The sequence below is a fragment of the Amblyomma maculatum genome, chromosome 1 (genome assembly GCF_055883805.1).
Source record: "Amblyomma maculatum isolate TAMU_Amacu chromosome 1, ASM5588380v1, whole genome shotgun sequence".
NCBI classification, from domain to species: Eukaryota; Metazoa; Arthropoda; class Arachnida; order Ixodida; family Ixodidae; genus Amblyomma; species Amblyomma maculatum.
The window spans coordinates 301,370,022-301,391,370 of NC_139344.1; the positions used below are offsets into that span (position 1 = coordinate 301,370,022).

General features: G+C 42.6%; 1 protein-coding gene across 8 annotated transcripts in view; it reads right to left on the minus strand.

Moving 5' to 3' along the window:
* The window catches only part of LOC146206929 (solute carrier family 15 member 1-like), a 413,844-nt gene that overhangs the window by 39,311 nt on the left and 353,184 nt on the right, over positions 1–21,349 (minus strand). For 7 of the 8 annotated variants that reach the window (XM_084596447.1, XM_084596907.1, XM_084595750.1 and 4 more), the window contains 7 exons: positions 19,802–19,876; positions 9,276–9,365; positions 9,121–9,165; positions 8,576–8,697; positions 8,328–8,526; positions 5,058–5,210; positions 4,377–4,558 (listed from right to left, as the gene is read on the minus strand). In XM_084596447.1, coding sequence (XP_084452573.1) covers positions 4,377–4,558; positions 5,058–5,210; positions 8,328–8,526; positions 8,576–8,697; positions 9,121–9,165; positions 9,276–9,365; positions 19,802–19,876 — 866 coding nt within the window. The remainder of the gene's footprint in view (positions 1–4,376; positions 4,559–5,057; positions 5,211–8,327; positions 8,527–8,575; positions 8,698–9,120; positions 9,166–9,275; positions 9,366–19,801; positions 19,877–21,349) is intronic. The other variant, XM_084598780.1, reaches the window with a different exon arrangement.

Genomic DNA, 21,349 nt, shown 5'->3' on the forward strand with positions numbered 1-21,349 from the left:
GTATATGAATTGGGTTTGTGCTAGCATTCAAAATAGGCTCGTTATTACAGAATACAAGTTGCCGGAGGTTGGCAAAGAAACTGGTATTGACGTCATTTTTTCAATTATTTTTATGTCTCCTCACTTTGCAAGGTGTATGAATTGGGTTTTAGCTAGCATTCAAATTAAGTTCGTTATCACAGAATATAAGTCGCCATAGGTGGGCAAAGAAACTCGTATTGATGTCATTTTTGTCAATTATTTATATTTCTCCTCCCTTTGCAAGGTGTATGAATTGGGTTTTAACTTGCATTCAATATAGGTTTGTTATCACAGAATGATAGTCGCCGGAGGTTAGCGAAGTTCGTATTGACGTCAGTCGTGTCAATTATTTATATTTCTCCCCACTTCGCAAAGTATATGAATTGGGTTTGTGCTAGCATTCAAAATAGGCTCGTTATCACAGAATACAAGTTGCCGGAGGTTGGCAAAGAAACTGGTATTGACGTCATTTTTTCAATTATTTTTATGTCTCCTCACTTTGCAAGGTGTATGAATTGGGTTTTAGCTAGCATTCAAATTAAGTTCGTTATCACAGAATATAAGTCGCCATAGGGGAGCGAAGAAACTCGTATTGACGTCATTTTTGTCAATTATTTATATTTCTCCTCACTTTGCAAGATGTATGAATTGGGTTTTAGCTTGCATTCAAAATAAATTCATTATCTCAGAATATAAGTCGCCTTAGGGGAGTGAAAAAACTCGTATTGACGTCATTTCTGCCAATTATTTATATTTCTCTCCACTTCGCGCGGTATATGAATTGGGCTCACGCTAGCATTCAATATGGGTTCGTTGTCACTGAATAAAAGTCAGCTCTGGAGGTTAGCGAAGAAACTGTATTGATGTCATTATTGTCAATTATTTATATTTCTCATTACTTTGCAAGATGTATGAATTGGGTTTTAGCTTGCATTCAAATAAGTTCGTTAGCACGGAATATAAGTCCCCGTAGGGGAGCGAAGAAACTCGTATTGACGTCATTTGTGTTAATTATTTATATTTCTCCTCACTTCACACGGTATATGAATTGGGTTTGCACTAGCATCAAAATGAGTTAGTTATCACAGAATAAAAGTTGCCGGAGGTTAGCGAAGAAACTCGTATGGACGTCATTTTTGATAATTATTTATACTTCTCCTTTTGCAAGGTGTATGTATTGGGTTTTAGCTTGCATTTAAAATAAGTTGATTATCACAGAATATAAGTCGCCTTAGGGTAGTCAAAAAACTCGTATTAACGTCATTTGTGTAAATATTTATATTTCTTCTCACTTCGCAATGTATATGAATTGGGTTTGCGCTAGCATTCAAAATGGGTTTTTTATCACAGAATAAAAGTCGCCGGAGGTTGTGGAAGAAACTCGTATTGACGTCATTTGTGTCAATTAAATTTATATTTCTCCTCACTTCGCATTGTATATGAATTGGGTTTGCGCTAGCTTTTAAAATGAGTTCGTTATCACAGCATAAAAGTCGCCGGAGGTTATTGAAGAAACTCGTATTCATGTCCTTTTCGCCAAATATTTATATTTCTCCTCACTTTGCGAAGTATATGAACTAGGTTTGTGCTTGCATTTAAAATGAGTTCATTATCACGGATTAAAAGTCGCCGGATGGGAGTGTAAAAACTCATTTTGATGTCATTTTTGCCAAATTTTAATATTTCCCCCCACCTCGCAATGTATATGAACTGGTTTTGTGCTAGCATATAAAATGAGATTGTTATCACAGATTAAATTTCACCGGATGGGAGCGGAGAAACTCGTATGTGTCATTGCTGTCAAGTTATTATATTTGTCCTTGCTTCTCAAAGATATGAACTGTTGTTGCGTAGCATTTTTAGTATTTATCTGGAGATCCGCAAAGTTCTGCCCTTGCGCCTCTTCTTTTCCTTAATTACCTTAATCACCTTTTTTTGTATTCCTCGGTACAATACCGGTTCTTTGTCGATAACTGTAACGTTTATCACAGTATAGGATCTGCACAAGATCAGACTGCCCTATGCGATTATCTTTCTGAAACTGCCAAACCTGGCGAATGAACCTGAATGCCTCAACATGCACTCATAGGATGGTTACAATAAAAAACTGTTAATATATACCTACAAAATGGTAATGCATATGTCAGGCAGGTTGACAATTTTAAACACCTGGGAGGAATAATTGACTCCAAGTTAATGTGGGGTGCATGAGTTGATTGCATTGTTTCGGCGTCATTGAACCACAGTACGATTCACAGCATATCGAAACTTGCTGCCCTCACAGTGCTCGTTAAGCCATTGCGTTGATATAGCGTAGGCCCATACATAAGTCCCATTAAAAAAGAAATACAGAGGAAGCGCTAAGATTGATCCTTAACAAGTATTTCTGTGTCCAACTTTAGAATACAAGCTGGGCTCCGATTGCTACAAGTGATGCACAAAAGTGTTAACAACCATGTCGAAATCAATTTTAACACTTGCACGCATTTGAAGGAATACAGTAAAACGAGGTGCAAGTGCAGGTTGTAATATACCACAGGTCAAAACTTATGTGTACCGCTTTTCATTCTTCCCCACAACGACAGCTGAATGGAACTCCTTACTGTATGAAGCTGAATCTTTTGTAAGGAACGTGTTATATCTGTGATGCAGCTTTTATTTCTTTGCGATGATATTTTTTCTTTTCCGCCTAATTACTTTTGCAACTTTGGATTTTTATTGACTGTGCTTATATTCGCATGGCTGATTGCTAATGACGTTTTGCTTCCCTGCTTTTGTTAAAATTAACAATCAATAAATGAATAAAATGCAACTCGGCATTGTTTTCAACAAATCTGTATCCACTCCTACTCTGACTGGCAAAATGCGTTTGGCACTGCAGTCTATTCTGAATATGCCGAATTATTGCTTATCTAGAACTCTTTTGAAAATTTCATGCTAAGGTATGGGAGTCCTGTTGGTATTTATCGGACTACTGCTCAAACATTTTATATATCGAACTGCGTGCCGTGCCCCTTCGATCAATTTTCGCGCGCGGAGACAGGTAAGCTGCGCCCCCTTCAGCACCTACTGACATGGCTGCGCCCCCTTCAGCACCTACTGACATGGCTGACGTTGCAAAGTCACTTGTAAGTGTCCTTCTCTGCTTGCTTTCAAAGGTGGAACTATACAGCCTAAATAAAAACGCGCACAAGGGAGACAACAGGAGGCTGAGCAGTCTCGTGTCCTGTTGCCTCCCTCGTGCCCATTTTCAGTTAGGCTGTATAGTTCCACCTTTATTATGCATCGACTAGCTCAGATTCACATAATCAACCCGACATTGCTGCTATGCGAGAAAGCCTAATTGGCAGCTGAGAGTTATTATAGCGTGCCACTGCAGCTTTCATGTGAGCCCTTCTAGGTGGAGTGGCATGAGCGCTCCAATCTCACTCTACCCAATATTTAGAGCTCGCGTCCATGGAGCGGCACGCGGGGTTGAGCTCCTCTTTTTGGCACCAGGCAGAAGTGACTTCTCAGCGCGCGGGTCGTCGCGCCCAACGCCTGCAGTGCGCTTCTAGCAGCATTCCGCTAGCTTGGGTGCACGTATTGACACTTCTGCATTGCAGACGAGCTCATCTCTTGGCATATTTTATACATCAACTTATCGATATATCCAACTATTTCGTGATCCCCTTCGAGCTCTATATACTCGGGATCGACTCTATTCAATAAGACAATAAATAAAAATCAGATTTATTTTCAAGGTTTTCAATAATTTTTAATGATTATACTGCTGAAGATGTAAAAGCTTGTCTCAAAAGTGTTATTCATGTTTTCCAAGTGCCCCAATTAACTTATGCCTTGACTCATAACGAATAGTAATGTTTTGATGTGACTTCACGGTTACCATGCTACGGGCAACACAAACCAAAAAGCTCTCATTTCATTCGCATTCACCCATTCTAGGCTTTTTAGGCATATGAAGTATTATTTCAGAAAAGCGAAGTTTTCAGCAAAGCGACATGGAAAATTTACGGCAACATAAAAACTTCCACTGTGATTGTTTTCATGCCACTATGTTTTAGCCAAGACCTTGGAAATGTTGTACACTCATGCGCCTGAAGGACAGTCTATAAATGCAAGCGGAAGAACGAGATGTCACAGATCTCTTAATAACTTACAGAAAGCATGTGAAAGAAATTATAAACGGAGACGAGCAGAGAGACGAATGTGTATAGAAAATGAAGATGCCCTTTGGAATGAAAAAGGGAAAGAACGCTTCACGTGAAGGGTCCCTTGTTTTTAGCTCGCGCAACAACTTGCTTTACCAGCAGCATCGTCGGCAAGATGATAGCAGCGAAGTTGAAACACCCTACCTTCCCGGAGTAAGGCCAGTGGCATTGCTGTACGAAGAAGTGGCCCCGCTGTGCGTCGGGGCGGCCGCATACGTCTTGCTTCCCGAGGCGTCGGCGAACACCACGGTGGACACCGGTTCCCGGATCGTGTACGCGATCCGAACAGCCGCGTTGTGGCTGTTGGAACCTCTCGTGTCGGCCACCTAGCAAGGGGCATTGTTTATTACCTTTCCTGTTTCACTAGCCTTCCCAAATCCCTGCGGTCGCAAAACTAATCAACAATCAAGGTGTCCCCTTAGTGCTAGGAAAACAAAAAAGCGAGGAATAAAAATGTGGAGGCATAAAATAATATGCACTCAGCGCACTATATTCGTGGCGAGTACGGCGCTAATTGCAGGGGAGCAAATTGAGGTTTTACTGAAGTCAACTATGTTAGCAACCTAATCCCGTTAGTACTCATGCAATGTCCAACATTAACGCATAGAAGTAGTCGCGTGCCAGCAACGTAGAGCATCCAAAACCATTGCACAGCGTAGTAATTTAAATAAAACAAGGCACTGAAAATTGAAGACATAATGGACGTCTTGGATAGCAACGCATGATGAGGAACAAATTCATCTTTCCCGTCCAGGTATATATTACTGAATAGGTGCGCATGTCGCGCATATGTCACCAAAATCATTTTCTCGTTGACCATCTCACCAGCGACGCCAGGAGCATCTGCTTGTCTTCGAGGAAGAAGAGGGCATAGGACTGCGCCTCGCCGAACGCCGAAGCTTCCAGACGCGCCGCCCCCAGAGCGCATGGCGCAGTCGCCTCCAGCGCCGCCCGAGGGAGCTCGGGAACGCTCACTACCTGCGGCCAGAAAGAAAGTGAACTTTTCTATCATTAACTTAACCAAGCGCTGTGTACACTGAAAGGCAGATTTTAGTACAAGCTGGTTTATGGAAAATCAGAGGCTGTCTCGGCCAAACATTTGCTTTGCGGCCCTGTTGTGCAGCCCTTAAGAGGCACAATGAAAGACCTTGCAGCACAGCTAGAAAACAAACCCTGTCGCAAATAGAGCGCAATGCAAACAATAGTATGACACCCACCTTCTGTGTACGGGAGTTGTATATTCTTCCTTCAAATATATCGACACTTAGAAAGGGATAGAATGCTGACCAAAATATGTAGTGAGATCATGATGAAAATGAAAATATTTGTCCACTATAATGTAGGTCGAGGAGGAAAATTTCCGTGAAGATGGAATTTATATATTTATTTGCCACTTTCTATATATGTATGGATGTATGTATGTGACACTTTCTGCGGACGGATGAACGGACGCACACTCATGGGCCCATAAAGGATTTTCCTTTGCCATTCTTTGGCACGCGTTGAAGCGTGGATTTGGTGCTACGACGGTGCTCTTATCGCGTGGCGTTCGCATAGCCACGCGACATTCTGATACAAGCGCCTGAAAAGGATTTGACATGCTCGAACTTTCTAGATTTTTCTTCTACGGCACCACGGCTCTCTCCTCACGACGTCATCGCGCCACCGCCCTCTACTATGACGTAACGCTGTTGCTAGGTGCGCCTTGACGTCAGCTGTCTTTATGGCAACTGCGTTGACACGACGCTAGACAAGGAGAACTAAGATATGTTTCTCTCGACGTGGCTACTGTTGAATTCCAATGGCACATCGCAACTGCTTGGTCAGAACAAACGGAGCACATCGATCCGCCGGAGATCCCTTCCTCCAAATTTACCATTGGAATACGTTGGCTCCCGCGGGAGCATGCTGCCTGGTGGACGTAAGCAAAACAGCGCGCAGAACTGGTTCTCGTGACTCCACCCTCTGCAATGGCCGCCGTCGCCTTCGCTCTGTTGCAAGCACATTTTTGCCGCTGTTGTCAGACCAAGCGTGTCTAATAGCATAAATCTTCCTGTTGTGTATAAAGCATAACCAAATCTTGGATCGAAGTAAAGATATGTCGTTGAAGAGGTAGAGGCGCCGTTTGAAATAGGTACCGATGCGACGGCATCTCAAGCTAAGGGAATGCAAGTTTTTCCTACCTGCAGCAATCCAAGGGCTAGTTCGTTATAATACAAATAGCGTAAAGAATGCTCAGAAACATTTTTGTCATGTCGGTTGTGATACGGAACCATTTACGAGATCCGAATGCCAAAAAAATATGCTTCGAGTGCCTACCTTGTTATGGCCGGTTGCGGAGTTTCGTCGTCTTGCTGCCGCCGAGGTATGCAGGAACAACGTTGAAAATCATGCATACAGCTCACATGGCATGCTTTGTAAGGTTAACATGAAAGAGAAGCTTACGACAGACAAGTTAATCCGCAGCTACTTTTGCGACCGGCAGCAACTGCTCGTCTATACAGCGTCGCTGCGACGGCTGCCCACTGCGATAGGCCTGATGCTTGCCGGTGGCGTCCGCTCCTTGCTCGAGCCTGCAGCGCATGATTTTTCACCGCGAGGGTTTCGCAGTGAAAGTTGACTCCTAGATCGGCAAGCAGTTGTTCAAACCACCTTGCAGCGACGAGGCAGCAGCAATGGGCCGGTCTTGGCAGGGAGCAGAAGCGGAAACATGAGACGTGTCATACGGGCTTCCGGCCTAATCCCCCGATTTTGCAGGGGCAAATATCGCTGCTCCACGGAACGATCCGAGCTCCACACCTGATCCAAATCTGACATTGGAACAGGTAGCTGTCACTTCCATTCTACCAGTGGAATACGACTGCCCCAAAGGGAGCGGAAAATTGTGATCCGGATCTGCCATTGGAATTAAATACTCATTCCTTCTACGAACTATTTCCGATTGGAATAACCTCACTAGCAATGAAGCGCTGCTGCCATCACTGACGTTGTTCTCGCAACATATCAACTAATTTCTTTTTATTGCATTTGTTATTTCACTGCTGTGTTGTATATGTTTGGTTCTATTCCTAATTGTGCAGAAGAGCTTCAACTTGCACTGTAAATATTGTTTATTTTTGCCTGTTTTGTTAAACTGCTTAGTTTCTATTCCCACCCTGCTAAAATCACAACACTGGGATTGCAGTATCAATAAATAAACAAATCAATCAATAAATAAAGCATTAGTTTGTAACGTGCTCGGCTGGTAATGGGCGCGGTAGGTGTTCGATTACCGGTGGAGGATTTTCTTCTTAAAGGTTAAACCGAATAGTCATCTGTTGGGCTAGTTGGTAATCCATTGAGATAGTAGCAGCGCAGAGACATGTCTGTCGTCTTCTGTGCACTGTGTTCGTCTTCTTCCCTCTGTCAATGTCGTTCTGCGCTACTACTATCTCAATCGTTAAACAGAACACGCAGGCGATGTCATCAACCTATAAGGCCTTCGCCTTATGTACTACACTACTGATGGCATCAGTTGATTGACGCCTGTAGAGTGAGAAACGCGACCAGACACGCTGGCTAGTCATGAGCCTATAAAGGCTTCCGCCTTAAAACCACCCTTTCTTTTGCATTACCAATTGTGTGCTTTTAGCGTTTGTCGCCAGATAGCGCCACAGAGCTTTGAATTCTTTGTATGAAGAGGCGACCACGTTAGACTCCAATCACCGTCCACTAAAACTTTCATCCATGAAACTTATACGTTCCTGGACTGCAACATCCTTCGGTAGCGAATCTAAAATGGACACTACTCTAGACTAAAAAAAAAATGTCTATTTTTATATCTGGCGGAAAGGTCAAACCAGTTTTCCACAACTTTCAATTCAGCTTCCATCGACAAAAAACTTATTCAGAGTGCCTCGTTTTAAACTGTGATTTGTTGGACTTTTTAAACCTCATCTTCAGGTGTGTTTTTTTTTTCAGCTCTTCTATTGTTTCCTCTGCATAACCAAGGCACTGAGTTATGATTTTTCTTCAGGTGAAAGTTGACGGATTTCATTCCTACGGACTCCCGAAAACATCCTTTCACTTTGTAAAGACAAAAAGCGCAAGGCTCACAGCTCCAGGCTCGACTCGCAACCGGAGCTCGTTGTCGCTCACGTCCACCGGGCAAGGCAGAGTGTTGACGAAGGCGACCCTCGCGAAGCCTGGCGGCACCGGAGGCTCGGCGCTGCTCTCCAGCGCTAGGTCGAGGCAGCCGGCGACCGCAAACGCGGCGGCAGCCGCCATACCCCCGACGGTGATTTTCTGTAGGGGCCTGTGCGGTGTTTGATTACTATTGAAATCCTTTGCAGTGTGCGCCTCACCTGTTGAGCAGGTTGCAGCGGCCAAACAGAGGGTAGACGAAGTAGCTGAACACAGGCACCAGCACCAGGATGAGCAACGGGTTTACCAGCTGCATTTGGTCCGGCAGCACCTGGTAGCCCAACTGCGAACCACTCAAATATGTAGCTGCAAGAAGCCTGGCACTATGCCTACTAGTAGACCAGCGCTCTTGCGGAACGGTACTTATAGAGCGAAGGAAAAAAAGCCACATGATCTTGTTCATATTCCTTCCACCTTTAGCGTGCGTCTGCTGGTGCCATTAGCTGTACAGGGCTTCACTGAGACCAGGAATAAAAGAAGAAGTGTGACGCCTGTACAACTATAGTAAAAGAATACTTGCAAAGAATATTAGGACGATAAAATTGTGTTTAGGGATTTGCTGAATAACTGTGACTATGCTTGATTGGTTGTAAGAGTCTTGAAAAAAAAACTAGAAACATTTTCAGTAAAGTTCACAGCCAGGTGAAGCAAGTGCTGTCTGACACAGTTAGGTCTCTAAGTGGTCGCTGTATTGGAAAACACTCACAATTTCGCCATCCATCTTGTTCGCCTGTAGAGTCCACTGGGAGCCCTGGGAACAAACGCACAACCTTGACTGGGATGTAGGGCGTTTCATGCAGAGATAATAGATTTGTGGCCGTGGTAGAACGCCAAAGAGTGGCAGCAAGAACGCTCGCCCACCTGTTGGTCGAAGAGCGCCCAGAAGACGGGCAGAGGCGCGTACAACACCAGCACGTGAAGAACATCCTTGATGTCGGCGATCAGCGACTTCTGCAAAAGAGAACTGCGCGTTGAGAAGACTCGACTGTTGGGCTAGTTGGTACATGATAAGAGTAGATACAGGGTGCAAAATAAACAGAACGTAACACATACACAGGGAGAAGGCGCTACTGCAACTGAAATTTATTGCTCGTACTCACCTCGTATAGCAGAGCGGGGGGCTGAATAGAGCTTAAACTAGACAATTGGCATGACTCTGTGGCGACAACTTTGTGAAATCAATGTGTATACGCTCGGTCAGTAACAAAAGGTCTTTTTCCGTCAGCGAAACGGAATGCGTGCAGACACAATCTTCACCTGCTTTTCCGATTAGACATGCTTCAATGATCTCTCTCGTATATTTATCTTTGTGCTTACTGATGACACGTGCGTCACAAAACATGGGAACACGGTCTTTGCCACCTCTGCAATGCCCAGCAAAGTGCCCTTTTATGGCAACTTTCCCCACACCGTTACGATTATCAAGCAACCGCTCATTAAAGCACGTTCCAGTTTGTTCGATGTATCCCTTGCCTCAAAATAGTCGTCATCATAATAATCACCAGCCCATATTCCTCCAATTAACCCGATCCTGTGCTAGCTACATCCACTTGACCTCTGTGAACTTCTTAACCTCATCCGCCCACCTAACTTTTCTGCCGCCCCCTCCTAGGCTTTCCTTCCCTTGGAATCGAGTTTGTTACATAAAGCGACCATTGGTTATCATCTCTTCGCACGCCCTGTTTATGCCCATTTCTTCTTGATTTCCACTAAAATGTCAGTAACTTGAGTTATTTCTCTGACCCACCCTGCACGCTTCCTATCTCTTAACCTTACCCCTGCCATTTTTCGTTCCATAGCCCCCTGCGTTTTCCTCAAATTAAGTAGAACCCTCTTGGTTAGCCTCCACGTTTCAGCCCCATAGGTGAGTACAGGTAAGATGCAACTGTTGCATACTTTCCTCTTGAGTGATACCGGTAAGCTGCTAGTCATAATCTGCGAATGCTTGAAAAATCCGCTCCATCCCAATCTTATTCTCCTTGTTACTTTCCTTTCATGGTACAGATCTGCGATCACTACCTGTCATAAATAGACATATTCGCCTACTACTTTCAGCGCTTCACTACCTGTTCCTTCCCTAGGCTATCGAACATTACCTATAGTCTTCTGCATATTGATTTTCAAGCCTACCTTTTTACTTTTCCTGTCTAGGTCATCAATATTTCTTTGCAATTCATCCCCTGGTTACTTGGCAAGGCAATGTCATTAGCAAATCGCAGATTGCTGAGGTATTCTTCATCTACCCTTATCCCTAACTGCTCCTATTCCAAGTCTCTGAATACTTCTTCTAAGCAAGCTGTGAATATAAGTGGGGAGATGGTGTCTCCTTGCCTAACACCTTTCTTTATAGGAATTGTGTTACTTTCTTTATGTAGAACTATGGTTGCTGTGCAGCCAAAAGGTGAAAAAAGGAGGGTGAGGAAGGAGTGCCTCCAGCCTCTAGTTTTTACATTTGAAGCTCCAGAAAACGGCAGTATACGGTTTCTTGCCCTCACCTTCCTTTTCTCATCCCCAACAAGCCCCACCTGCCTAATGCCTCTGCTCATTCCAAAGTTGTAAAAAGGGGTATCATCAGCCTATGCCTTAGGAATGCCATTCAGAATTCATGCCAGCACATTCAAACCCACACTTTTGACAGCCAATTCTCGCGCCTTGTAGCTGCTGGTTACGAACGACAGTTGCTGGCCTCTGTGGCCTGCAGTATGATAAAGAAAAACCGCTCAATCGTAGAACTGATCAACCAAAAAACAAAAGGCCATCGTCGTTCCGTACATCCATAGTACTAGCCATAACCAGAAAACGTTTGCAAGCAGGATTGGCATCAGATTTGTTTTATTACCACCTGTAAAGCTTGATAGACTGTGCGCATAAAAGGGCTGCCGTATAAAACACTGTGAACCTTTTGTACCGTGTGAGGTGGGAGTGATTGACAGTATTCTACTATCTTTCGGCAAGGGATACATCGGACAAACTGGAATGTGTTTTAATGAGCGGTAGCTTGAGAATCATAGCGATGCATGGAAAGTTGCCATAAAAGGCCCCCTTGCTGGGCATTGCAGAGGGTGCAAAGACCGTGCTCCCCTTGTTGTGACGCATGTGTCATCAGCAAGCACAAATATAAAGATACGAGAGAGATCATTGACTTTTGTTCCTGACCGAGCGTACACACTGATTTGACAAGATTGTCGCCACTGTCTCATGGCAATTGTTTTGTTCGTGCTCTTTTCATCTCGTACCTTGCTGTTAGAGGCGAGTTCGTGCAATAAATTTCACTTGCAGTAGCACCTTCTCCATGTGTATTTCTGTGTTACATCTTGCTCATTTATCTATTCTTAACTGCAGGTTGCTTTTTCTCAACTGTCGCCTGGTGCCCTTTTTAAACGCCAGAGAGACGAAGCTTCTTTTACCGGTTGTTTCAAACAATAGCAACTATCAACTTCCGAGGCGTTCTCCTTGAAGTAGCGCCTTCTGTGTGCATTGGGTGCACTGCGGTCTAAAAGCAAAATTCTATTTCAACCACCTTTTTGATTTATGTGCGCTTGCTATCACGTGAGACAGAGGATTTCCGGAATCGCTATGTAGATCAGACGCTCTTCCACAACTAATAATGAATAATTGTCCCCTGATGCAAGACAGCGCAAAATGGCCGCATTGGATAAACCTGTCGACACCATGATACCCTTCTCGTGTGTCTATTTGCAGTCTATGGGCGGGCCCAGTGGAAAAATGGCAGGAAGAATGTACACACATTCGGCAGTGCTAAGCCGCCATGAATCAGGGAAAAAAATACCACCTAAAAACTACTTAGTGCGCAATGTATCGCAGTGACAGAAAATTGGTGCACGACGAAGAAGCGGCACTCATTATTTATTTTTAGTTACTCAATACTGCAAGAGGGGCACAGGAGATAAAAATATGTTGACAACGATCATTTACAAACATGAAAAAAACCGTTACTCTGGAATGAAATATGGAATATGCAGAACTTATACACTAGTTATGACACAGGAAAGTACACGGAACGGGCAGGAAAATGTTATGAAAGAAAGTAAAAATGTCAAGTAGGATAACATAAAAAAATAAAATAAAAAGATATTACATGGGAGCTATGCGCTTATGTTTCAATGATGCTTAAAGACTAAATGTTATTGGTTAGCTTGTTTCAATCCTTCGGAGGGACCAGAACTCCTCGCGATGTAAGGTGTTAATGGAAACGAATGATCCGGTCTGCCATGTACTGAGCGGAGTTAAATAGGAATTGAGGTCTAAGGCAAGTTTGCGATTTCAATAACACGTGCAAAATTTTAGGCGCAAGACCTTCCACCTTGTGTGGAGTGCGTGAATGTTGTTAGAAACCATCAGAGCAGATATGAAATCCGTACGACCGTACACAGCTCGGCGCTGAATTCTTTCTAATGTGTCGATTTTGATTTAGTAAATGGGTCCGACACGATGCAAGCATATTCTAGTTTCGGATGGATGAGACAAGTATATGCTATGTGTTTGATCTATACCATCGCGTCTTTAAGCTTTTGCCGTAATAAACAGAATTTGCGAAAGGCTTAGGAGGAAATATTGTTAATGCGTGTTTTCCAGTTCCATTCATTTCTTATGGTTACTCCTAAATATTGAAATTCATTGCCTTAAGCGGGATGAATGTCCCGGATGGCATATGCGAACTCATATTTCTTCTTAGAGACACGAAGAAATATTGATTTCGTGAAGTTAAGTTTTATGCCCCGCTTAGACGTCCAGCAGCTTAAGAAATTCAAGGCCGAGTTTAATGCAAGCTGGTCGTTTTCCGAGTTCATTTCGCTGAAAAGGACGCAGTCATCTGCGAACAACCGAAATTTTATTGGCTGGCTTATAACGTCTACTATATCTTTACAAAGTATCAGGAACAGGAGAGGTCCTAAAACACTTCCCTGTGGTACACCTGATGTGACAGGTAGACTATGTGAGCTGCGGTTACATGCTGAGTGCGATGGGAAAGATAAGCGGAGCCCCAGGCAATTATAAAATCAGAAAGACGAAATGCCTGTAGTTTCAAACCTAGTTTACCGTGAGGTAGACGGTCGAAGGCTTTAATGAAGTCTAAATATACTGAATCCACCTGACCGGTTTGTCAAACGTAGAGTTAAGGAAATGAACAACAGTTGATGCCTGAGTGAAAAATTCCTTTCTAAAACCATGCTGGCAGGATGATGATATATTATGATCTTTTAAAAAGTCAGAGACATAGTGCTAAACCACTCTAACAATTTTCATGATGAGGATAACATAGAAATGGGACGGTAGTTAAGGGTGGAAACAGGGTAGCCTTTCTTTAGGATTGGTAAAACTCGTGCAGACTTCCAGTCCTCTGGCAAACGTCGCCGATCGCAGTGACACCTGGCAAATAACTACGAGGAACTGATCTAATGCCTCTGCATATCGTCGAAGGAATGCATTGAGTTTTTCGTCTGGGCCGGGTAAAGATTTACCATTTAACCCGATAAGCATGTTAACTACACCTTCCTAATAAATTATAAGAGCAGCTGTTGAATTTGGGGGTTTACATGAGGAGGATGATCGGAAGGATATAAAACACTGTAAAAATGAGAAACTGGTGCTCTATCTGCCATGGATAATTTAATAGCACGCCATCGTGAACTATTGGCTAATGGCTTATTTCTTTCTCTTAAATTTCAAAATCTTTGAGGGTCGTCTTTTATGAAGTTTAGAAGAGTGGTGCTAAAATAATTGTTCATTATAATTTAAACAGCGCGAACACGAAGACAAAGGACAAGATAAAAGAAAGCCACAGTACAAGCGCTGACTCACAACTATGCCTAAGCCCTTTACTCCAAGGCCCAGAAAAAACAAACATGAAGAAAACGAAACAATCACGTGAAACAACCCCTGGGTTCACCTGCTGCACAAAAAAGTCACTCAAAAAAGACACTTCATTGCTTGAAAGAGCAAGAGAAGCCTTGCTGACACGCTTATTGTCCGTTGAAATAAAATATGATTCCACTATCTCTCTGGCCATCTTTTCTTTGTGGCGATACAAAATCCTAACCTGGTCAAACTTAGGAGTGCACTTCTTCTCCTTCTTCATTGTTTCACATGAATGGCATTGTGATACCAGAAACGTTTTGTCCTTGCCACTTTCCAAGTTGTTCCGGTGTTCCTGTAGTCTCTTATTAATACATCGTCCTGTTTGTCCTATATAACAGGCTCCACAAGAGAGTGGAAGCCTGTACACAACACCTGTCTTGCATCCAACAAATGGGTCTCTGTGTTTCACCCCACATTCTTGCTTCTTCGATTCTCTTTCTCTTTGAATAGCCGGGCAAATCCTCTTCATCTTGAGTGGGGCGGTCAATGCGAAGTCAACACCATACCTCTTGCCTACATTTTTGAGGCCATGTGAAATTCTGTGCACATACGGTACCACCGCAACCTTCCTCTTCTTCTCACCCATGCTGGGCAGGGATTTCAGTCTGTGCGTTCTTTTAAGGCTCTTCAGTACCCGGCAACTGGCCTCATTAATAACCGACTCCCGATAAGCTGCCTTTGCAATTCTTGTCACTTGTCTTTCAAAACTCTTGCCCATGCAGTGGTAACAAGATTTCTTCAACGCATTTAATAAGCATGTGTTAATCATACCATTTTTCACTAATTTGGAATGCCCCTAATTGGAGCTTAGCAAGGGCTTCACCGATCTTAGGTTGTATTCCCAACAAACATGATCCTCACCGACTTGAATCAATAAATCTAAATACTATAACCGATCTTCAACTGGTTGTTCAACAGTAAATTCCAGCCCGGATCAACACTCAGTAAAAACATCCATAATGTCCCTCATTTGTTGATTGAATCCGTCACGATTTGTGAATACTAAAATGTCGTCCACATACCTGAAGGTGGAATGTTCTAGCCCTCCAAGTTATCTTTCAGGTGTCTGTCCACGTACATTAAGAAGATGTCACTCATGACTGGTGCAACACTCGACCCAATGAATACTCCAGCCTTCTGCGTATACAGCTTGTCCTTCCAGCCTATGAAGGTGGACTTCAGGTAGAACCTCAAAAGTTCAACGAAACTTCCAACACTTACACCCGAGGCGTCAATGAAGAAACATTCATTATTGTCTTCAGTAGTGCACTTTTGAACACGCTTAAGAAGGCAGTCATGGGGGAGGCTATAATACAAATCCTTGACATCCATGCTGAAGCCAACACATTTTCTTGGGTTGTGTTCTTTGAGGAATTCAACAAGGGCTGCAGAGTTAGGTAGCCGTAGGGAGTCTGATAAAGTCAACGAGGAAAGGTGTTTCTGCAAATATTTGGAGACCAGGTGCTGCCACGTGCTCTTCTCAGATACGATGGCTCTGAACGGAACATCTCCTTTATGGGTTTTTGCTGAGAAGAATACTTCTAAATGTAAATGCTTGCATTGTTTCACCTGTTCACGTATCCGTTCAAGACCAAGATCACCTAGTAGAGCCATAGCCCTCTCTTTTACAATGGTCGCTTTCATAGGAAACCTTTTGAAATTCTTCTCAACAGCAAGCCTCTGCTTTTTCTTGAAACTGATTCTCAGAAAAAATAGTAAAATACCCTTCTTTATCTGATAGTATAACTCTGAGGTCTCTCGAGGCCGTCTATTTGGCAATATAGTTAATAGGGCACTGTTTCCTCTTTAATCCTTCTTTTGTGTGCTCTAACACTTCCAAGCACTCATGTATGCACCGCGACCTATATAGGACAAACAGGACGATGTATTAATAAGAGACTACAAGAACACCGGAACAACTTGGAAAGTGGCAAGGACAAAACGTTTCTGGTATCACATTGTCATTCATGTGAAAAAATGGAGAAGGAGAAGTGCACTCCTAAGTTTGACCAGGTTAGGATTTTATATCGCCACAAAGAAAAAATGACCAGAGAGATAATGGAAAAATATTTTATTTCAACGAACAATAAGTGTGTTAGCAAGACTTCTCTTGCTCTTTCAAGCAAATAGGTGTCTTTTTAGAGTGACGTTTTGTGCAGCAGGTGAACTTAGGGGTTGTTTCACGTGATTGTTTAGTTTTCTTCACGTTTGTTTTTATCTGGGCCTTGGAGTAAAGGGCTTAGGCATAGTTGTGAGTCAGCGCTTGTACTGTGGCTTTCTTTTATCTTGTCCTTTGTCTTCGTGTTCGCGCTGTTTAAATTAATAATGAATAAGTACCAACTAGCCCAACAAAGTATCTTGCTAAAATAAATGTGTTCGGCTTGAATGTGATAAAGCATGACGAGCTGCGGTAAATGCATTGGTCGCAAAATACCTTTCTTGCTTTCCTGTTTAGATGCATAATATCTCTGGTCATCGACGGTGTTGACTTACTGCTTTTCCTAACTCTATTCGAAATAATATTATCAAGATAAAAAAAAAACTTGTTGAACTTATCTGCAGTAAGCCCACGTTGTCACTGGAATTCTTCAAATTGAGCATCAAGAAAATCTAGAATACTGTCATCATCAGCGTGGGCATGATCTTTGACCATTTTTAAGACAGGTGGGCTATCGGAACGTCTAAAAGATAACGGAAGTGGCAACCAATTTGTGGTCAGATAATTCATCGTAGATAGAAACTTTACACGGGATTTAAGAACAAAAGGCAGAATTGCAGAAGCTGAGCTGGAAACAGCATTTCGTACAATTTGCGCAAGCATTAAATCAACGATTATTTCTGGACGACTCAGAACCCCATTGCAAATTTTCCCAATCAATACCGGGAAGGTTAAAAGAATTATTTTGTGCCTGCGAAAACCACCCTGAAATTTTATCAAGAAATTAGGTGCTGGGTCTGGTGGTCTGTAAATAGCATACAAAAAGAACACGTTTCAATTTTGAGGCACAAATATTCTGTGTCGGTGCTCACGAGGGAGGCTTCCACGTCTGACCTGGCCACCACCCATCGAAACATTTTGTAAGACATCGTCATGAATAGCACTAATGAGCCGTGTTTCCGTGATCACAAGAAGGTTGATTATCTGTTTTATGGACAATGCTACGAGCATTTAGGTTTATTAACCCTACAAATGTGTCGTGAGAGAGTCACGCTGAAATTTGAGTAGGCCGTGCGTTAGATAGTTGTTTTCCGCGCATTCATGGTTAAATCCCAAACATACTCCACGTTATCGATGCGTAGCTTGTCGGGAATCCGAGTCGCGTTTTTACCGTCTGATTTATCAGATTTCGCGCTTTTCCATAGCAACAATTACGTTTTTGCAAAGTTACTTCTCAATAATCGTTTGGGGTGGAAACAGCTGTACCATTTACCTTCGTTACATTTTTAAAGAGGGCGGTCTTTTCATTAATGTTCTGAAAAAATACAATTACAGGTACTAGAACTTCCACCGAGCCTGTGAATTGGGCCGACTGAGTTACACCTTACTCCTAGCTTTTGTTTCGATGAGGACTTTGTGTTTACATTCGGTTTCATCCATGACTTCATTATTGCCAAAACAATGACATTTTACGGGACTGGAGTCTTTTGAAACAATTTAATGGCATTATGGAGATCGCCAAGTATGGCTGGTTTGAAATTCAATTCTAAAATGTGAGTTGCAATGTCAAGAAACCCAACTTTTAAATCTTGAATAAGGATTTCTATTCTTGATTGTAGCTGAACCACTTCAGCAATCAAAGACCTCTGACCACAAGCGCGAAAGAAGCATTAAGCTACCACCAAAGCACGACTGAAAACATCTACCTGCAAGCGATACAGGTGAGTATTAAACGGACTTGTAATAATTTCAGACAAGGTCTCAACCACTCACTGCACCCTCTATAAAATGTAACGATATTCAGTATATGATATATCCAGCTTCTGAAGGATTCTCGTTCCGCCAGATAGCTCTAAGTAATTTTTAACAATGCCGTTAAAGCAAAAGATCAGTTTTGTTATCTTTATAACTTTAAGAATTGAATTTTGGTTTCGTATATTTACAAACTATTATAAGGTATTTAAGAAGATCATCTCTTCATTCAAAAAACATTTCTGCACTTTGATGCTTATAAATTTTGCCACATTTCGAATCGCTGCAGATAATTTGCTGACTGGTATAAATCCACTAGTGTTTCATGAAATAAATAATCCATGATTTCTTTGAGCGCAGGACCTGAATTTATCTTGCGAGAAAGCAGCGCTGAAAATGGATATTTTTTGCAGCGCGTAGCTAGGGGAGAAACTTTTCCTATTTACCACGCGGAAAAAAAAAAGATTTCCCAAAAAGAACGCATAGATAAAACCACAAATTGATGTGCGACAAAAGTTCAAAGAGTGTGCAGCAGGGCTTCAAACTTGCAACTTTAAGAAATGGCAAAACGAAGGTTTACTCCTATGTAGCAACACATTTTCTCGTCACGTATAAAAAATTCATTGAAATCGAAAAAATAGCCATAGGAAATTTCATGGCCATTCGCATTGTGTCACTCCATGAGTAACTTTCTAGACCCAAAAAGCGACCACCACGATTATATTGAAGAAAAAATGATGTTCTGGCAATCGCATGAGGCTGCTCTCCCCTAAGAAGCCTTCTGTAAAAAGGTTTTTCCTGCGTAAGCGCCGTTTGAAGTCTCTAAGAAGAAGCAAAATTAAGATAATTTTTGAAAACAAGTGCAAAGCAAGTAATTCCCAACATTTCTTTAACTTATTCAGTGTTTGCTGTTTTTCCTCTGAACCTGTGAATGAAAGAATGCAAGAAATCATGTTTCCTCGGTTCGGAAAGAATTCGAGAGACTTGGCAGTTTGAGAAATTAAAACATTAAGCTTGGCAACATTTCAGCCTGAAGAATTGTTTGTATAACGCTCTAATGTGGAGCTTTGGTTCAGGTGAAAATAACGTGAACTTGTAAATCAACCACTTTGAATACTGAATGTTCCGAATATTGGAAATAATGAATTTTCTGCTATTCATGTCTAATTTGTACACTTGGGCCCTTCACATAAAATATTATCACGCTATGGTGGCAATGCTAAAGCAATGTGTGTGTGCGTGTGTATGTATGTGCGTGTGCGTGCGTGCGTGCGTGCGTGCGTGTGTGTGTGTGTGTGTGTGTGTGTGTGTGTGTGTGTGTGTGTGTGTGTGTGTGTGTGTGTGTGTGTGTGTGTGTGTGTGTGTGTGTGTGTGTGTGTGTGTGTGTGTGTGTGTGTGTGTGTGTGTGTGTGTGTGTGTGTGTGTGTGTGTGTGTGTGTGTGTGTGTGTGTGTGTGTGTGTGTGTGTGTGTGTGTGTGTGTGAGAGAGAGAGAGAGAGAAATGTTCACAGCAGTGTGCTTCGCTGTCTGTTATTAAAGATGCCGGAAAGAGTTCAACGAATCAATGTCTCCAGTAATAAATACGCATTAGATCTCACCTCGAAGACGTCATCTGCATGGTCCAGCCAGTGTGCCCTGGACTCGTTGGAGCGTAACTTCCTGGAAAGCGCGTGCTGCGAATAGATAATTTTCCCCTGTCAAACAGCCACCGAGCATACGATCTCACGATAAAATGTGCCAGTCAATAACAAGAGAAAAAAGATGCCTGCACAGTATGAAAGAGCACTGAACAAGGGTTTAGGGGGAGCCTCAGTTCGCAGGGCGAGCCAACGTTTCGACAAGTGGACTTCTATCAGTCTGGGCCCAGACGAAGACAAGTCCTCTATTCGAAACGTTGGCTCGACTTGCGAACTGAGGCTCCCCCTAACAACCCTTTTTCAGTGCTCTTTCGTCAGAAAATGTATTAGTAAGTTGTGCATTAGTAAGAGGAACGCTATCCGGTTGCACGCACCTTTATTTTGCCAAGTATTTCCGAACTAGCATATTCCTTGTCTCACAAAGAGACTAGATGTGCAAGGCAGAGACAGGCGAAACTGACAAAGGGCACTAAAAAGTTTCACGGAGTAAAATATTCTCAAAAGCGCTGCAAATATATACACCAATGCGTTATTTCAATAGGACTTAGGCAGGCATCGTTTTCGCAGCTGTTTGTTTAGTCAAAGGGATTAAGTCAATAAATGCATTTTGTTTTCTTGACATTGAGAGATCACATCATTCTTATGATTTTGCACAAGGTGAGTTTGTGAAAGTGGATCAGGCTGTTTGCTGCCGTGGGTCTCGCAGCTTGCAAAAAATGTCCCTTGCTCACGGCTTCGCAATTACGTACAAAGACAGCAGTGTCTCGTTTCCCTGCCAATACGTGAAAAAAAAAAAAACACTCATTTGGAGAAAACCACACCATGTTTATTTTGCAATAAGGCACTGAAGCCCATTTATGTTTACGTCTCAACCGACTGCAAGTATCAGTGAAACGAGGATCAGATGAAACAAAGCCTTCAAAGCCATTTGATCTATTGAGTACCATTCCCCATTTTTGCCAGAGTTTACAAAGCACTAGCACTGAAACACAGTGGTCGTATTTTCTAAGAGAATTTTGTTTGCCGGTCTAATACATTTGAAAAATTGGCACTGAAAACTAAAATGCATTTAAGTAAATTCACTCTAGATGAAACTCTACAGTAGGAGAAGAAAAGCACAAGTTGCACAGCTGTAGCTTGAATAGTAATTTATGAAGTGTGCCTCGATCGAAGTAGCAAATTTTGGTGATGTGTGCAACCTATTTCTTGATAGCCTACTATTATTCCACACTTGCTATTCGGAGAGCCCTGTCTTGTGCGTGCTTAGTCAAGAATAGGAAACGTTATTCGTCCATATCAGGAATGGGTGAAGGCAAGATAAGGAACCGAGAGAAGGGAGAAGAGCAGTTGATTGATGTAAAATGCGTAGCAGCCATCGATTGCTTGGAAAAATTAGAATAAACCACGACATCTCAGCTAAATTCAGCGTTGAGTGCAGTTGTATGTTTGGAGTTACTGGAGGCAGGGCGATTAGCTGATAAAATCAGCTGGTGATCACCTCCGTACTGC